The 2,752-nt window shown below is 42.5% G+C and overlaps 1 protein-coding gene across 1 annotated transcript; it reads right to left on the bottom strand.

Moving 5' to 3' along the window:
* Positions 1 to 277: 277 nt before the first annotated feature.
* On the bottom strand, positions 278 to 2,316 carry LOC131248362 (MYB-like transcription factor ODO1). The gene is made up of 2 exons (XM_058248627.1): positions 1,713 to 2,316; positions 278 to 1,146 (listed from the first exon to the last, which is right to left on the bottom strand). Exons 1-2 carry the CDS (start codon positions 1,973 to 1,975, stop codon positions 633 to 635), a joined length of 777 nt encoding a protein of 258 aa, XP_058104610.1. The 5' UTR covers positions 1,976 to 2,316; the 3' UTR covers positions 278 to 632.
* Positions 2,317 to 2,752: the final 436 nt, after the last annotated feature.

Here is a 2,752-nt window from a genome sequence, read left to right as displayed (position 1 = left end):
TGATTTATATAAGGTAATTAGATATGTTGCAAGCAGCACTTCATTCAATAATTTTACTGTATTTTTCATTTTTAAAGATTTTTTTCTTCTTGTAAATTTAATGGTTATTTTTGAAAAGAGGAGTAATCTCTGTTCTTTTATTCATGCACCCGTACGTTATACAAAGTAATTTTTTTAAGCACTCAGCTCAGTATCCAAGTTGGTAGTGATATCTTGGCTTGAGCCTTGCCATAGGCATTGCATAAAAAATAATAATAATAATAATAAAATAAAAATGTATGAAACTTTCTGCTGGTTTTTCACATTAAATGTACAGAAATACAAGAACACATCACTCAAAGGACCCACTGAGGCCTCCATGACAATGGTACAATTTTCCTTTGTAATTATTACAAATGCATCCCTGTCTTTTATCTAATTACAACATGGCCATGTATCAATTGGGTGCTATTAAAAGGATTAATCAAGTGACTGCATTATGTCACCTTAATCTTCCTTTTTTATTCTTTATCTCTTGGGGGGTTTGTGTGTTCTGTACTCAAACAAATCAAGGAAAATCTAAAATGAGCCATGGCAGGGGAAACGTTTAATAATCTACTAGTGCTATTAAACGTGACCCTTCTCAACACATGTTAGTGTTTGTCACTCCAGTCCATAGGACCCATGCTCTCCATGCAACCCAAGCCGAATTCTTCGAACCCGAATTCCTGATAATCCAATAACCATGCACAGCTCTCTTCCCATGTGGACCCCACGACATTGTTGTAGTCGTCTTCGGCGCTTGGAAACTTCCAAGACGCGTCGATAAGAGAAGAGACGTTCTCGCCCAACAAGCAATTCATTAGTGGGTCGTCATTGCTACTGTTGTCGACGAAGGACAATTCGCTGCTCGAACAATTTTCTTGTGGGCTCAAATTCTCCTCCTTGCCAATGCGGTCATCGGATTCTGGCAATTCGAACTGCTGATCTTCTGATTGTGGAAGGTTGGTAGGAGGGGAAGAACCTTGGCTAGCTTGTTTGTGTAGGGGCTCATGGGTGACTGGATCAATCCCCATCTTGATGAGCTTTTTCTTGATGTGGGTATTCCAATGATTCTTTATTTCGTTATCAGTTCTTCCAGGCAATCTTGCTGCTATCTTCGACCACCTGCAAGATAACACATTATACATATAGCCAACTCAATCAAAAATAAATAAATAAAACAACTAAGATGTGATAAGCAAATTCAGGAAGCGTTTGGGTGTACTATGGTTGGAGGGGCTACCCAAGGTTGGTCCCTAGGTGTTTGTGGAGCCAAGGAAAATGCAATTCCATGAAGGAGATTAGCATTTTACACCACATGGCCGAGTGGACCGTCAACACTGAGAAAGCCCTTTTTTTGGAACAGAGATATTGAAGTGATACACATGGGAAAATATGAAGGAAAGACCTGTAGTACACATTCGACCTATCCGATGGTAGGCACTATGAACATGAAATGGCCCAAAAATCAGGACTGGCCATTTATCAGGTGGACCATGTACATTTAATATAGACCAAGGGTCAAGTTTTCGTGAGTCCCACCTAATGAATGGATTAATTCACACGTCTGCCATGTTGTCACATGTGCCACAGATCCTGGTTTCAATATCTCCTGGCACTGATCGGGCTACCGGTGTCGGGGACTAAACAAGTGGTGTGAAGATAAAAGGAGAGAGGGTGGAGAAGAAAACCTATTTCCTAAGCGGGCATGGAGGTCAATAACCAATTGCTCCTCAGCGTCGTTCAAGAGGCCTCTCTTGAGATCAGGCCTAAGGTAGTTAGTCCATCGGAGCCTGCAGCTCTTGCCACAACGTAGGAGGCCGGCGAGCTTCGGGACGGCCCGCCAGCAGCACTGACCATTGGTGAGGATGAAGTTGATGAGCTTCTTGTCTTCCTCAGCTGTCCATGGTCCCTTCTTCACACCTAGCTTGTCGCAGCATGGTTGCCTGCCCATCACTTGCACCACCACTACAAGTATCCCACAAACTCCAAAGACACAAAAGCCCCACACCCACCTTTAAATAAGGAGAGCCCAAGTGCCTCTCTCTCTCTCTCTCTCTCTCTCTCTCTCTCTCTCTCGCCACGATTCCCGGGGCCATCAGCATCTGATGAAAGGTGCAGGTGAACTAGAATCAGCTGTCGCGGTGTCTTTTGCTTCTCATGATTGTGATTGCAAGATGATGTGGGACCAACGACATTGCTATCTCTAAGAGGCCGTTTCTATTTCCACATTTTTACCACACTTCACTCCCAAATTGCATTCTTACTCAACCCTTTCATCACCTATTTCGTCATCCTTGCACCTCACTGTATTTTAATATGCTTCTTCTATACTATTGCTTTCTTTTTTTTAATATATAAATGTATGAGTGGACGTATAAAGAACAACACGTATTAACTTATGACAGCTGGAAATGTACGTGCGTATATAGATTACCTTTAAATGAGTACCTGACCTGTGGCTGTCAGAGAGCCGGGTACAGGGAACGCGGAGCACGGGAGGGAGGCACACAATACAACTATAGGTCCTTTTTTTTTTTTCTCTTATTTTTTTTTTTTTTGGGTTAGCTTGTTAGTACACACCCATTTCAGTTAACATACTCCATGTTAGCCACCCCCACCAGGGATCGATACCAAGACCTTAAGTGTTGAAACGGGGTATCTCCGCTCAGTCTGTCAGCTGAGCTATGGATCTGGATGTATTATAGGTACCTCTAATATTAACCTGCCT

This window comes from Magnolia sinica, chromosome 6 (assembly GCF_029962835.1).
Source record: "Magnolia sinica isolate HGM2019 chromosome 6, MsV1, whole genome shotgun sequence".
Classification (NCBI taxonomy): Eukaryota; Viridiplantae; Streptophyta; class Magnoliopsida; order Magnoliales; family Magnoliaceae; genus Magnolia; species Magnolia sinica.
Note: the sequence above shows the minus strand (reverse complement) of the source record. Positions and strands in the feature narration are given on the sequence as shown.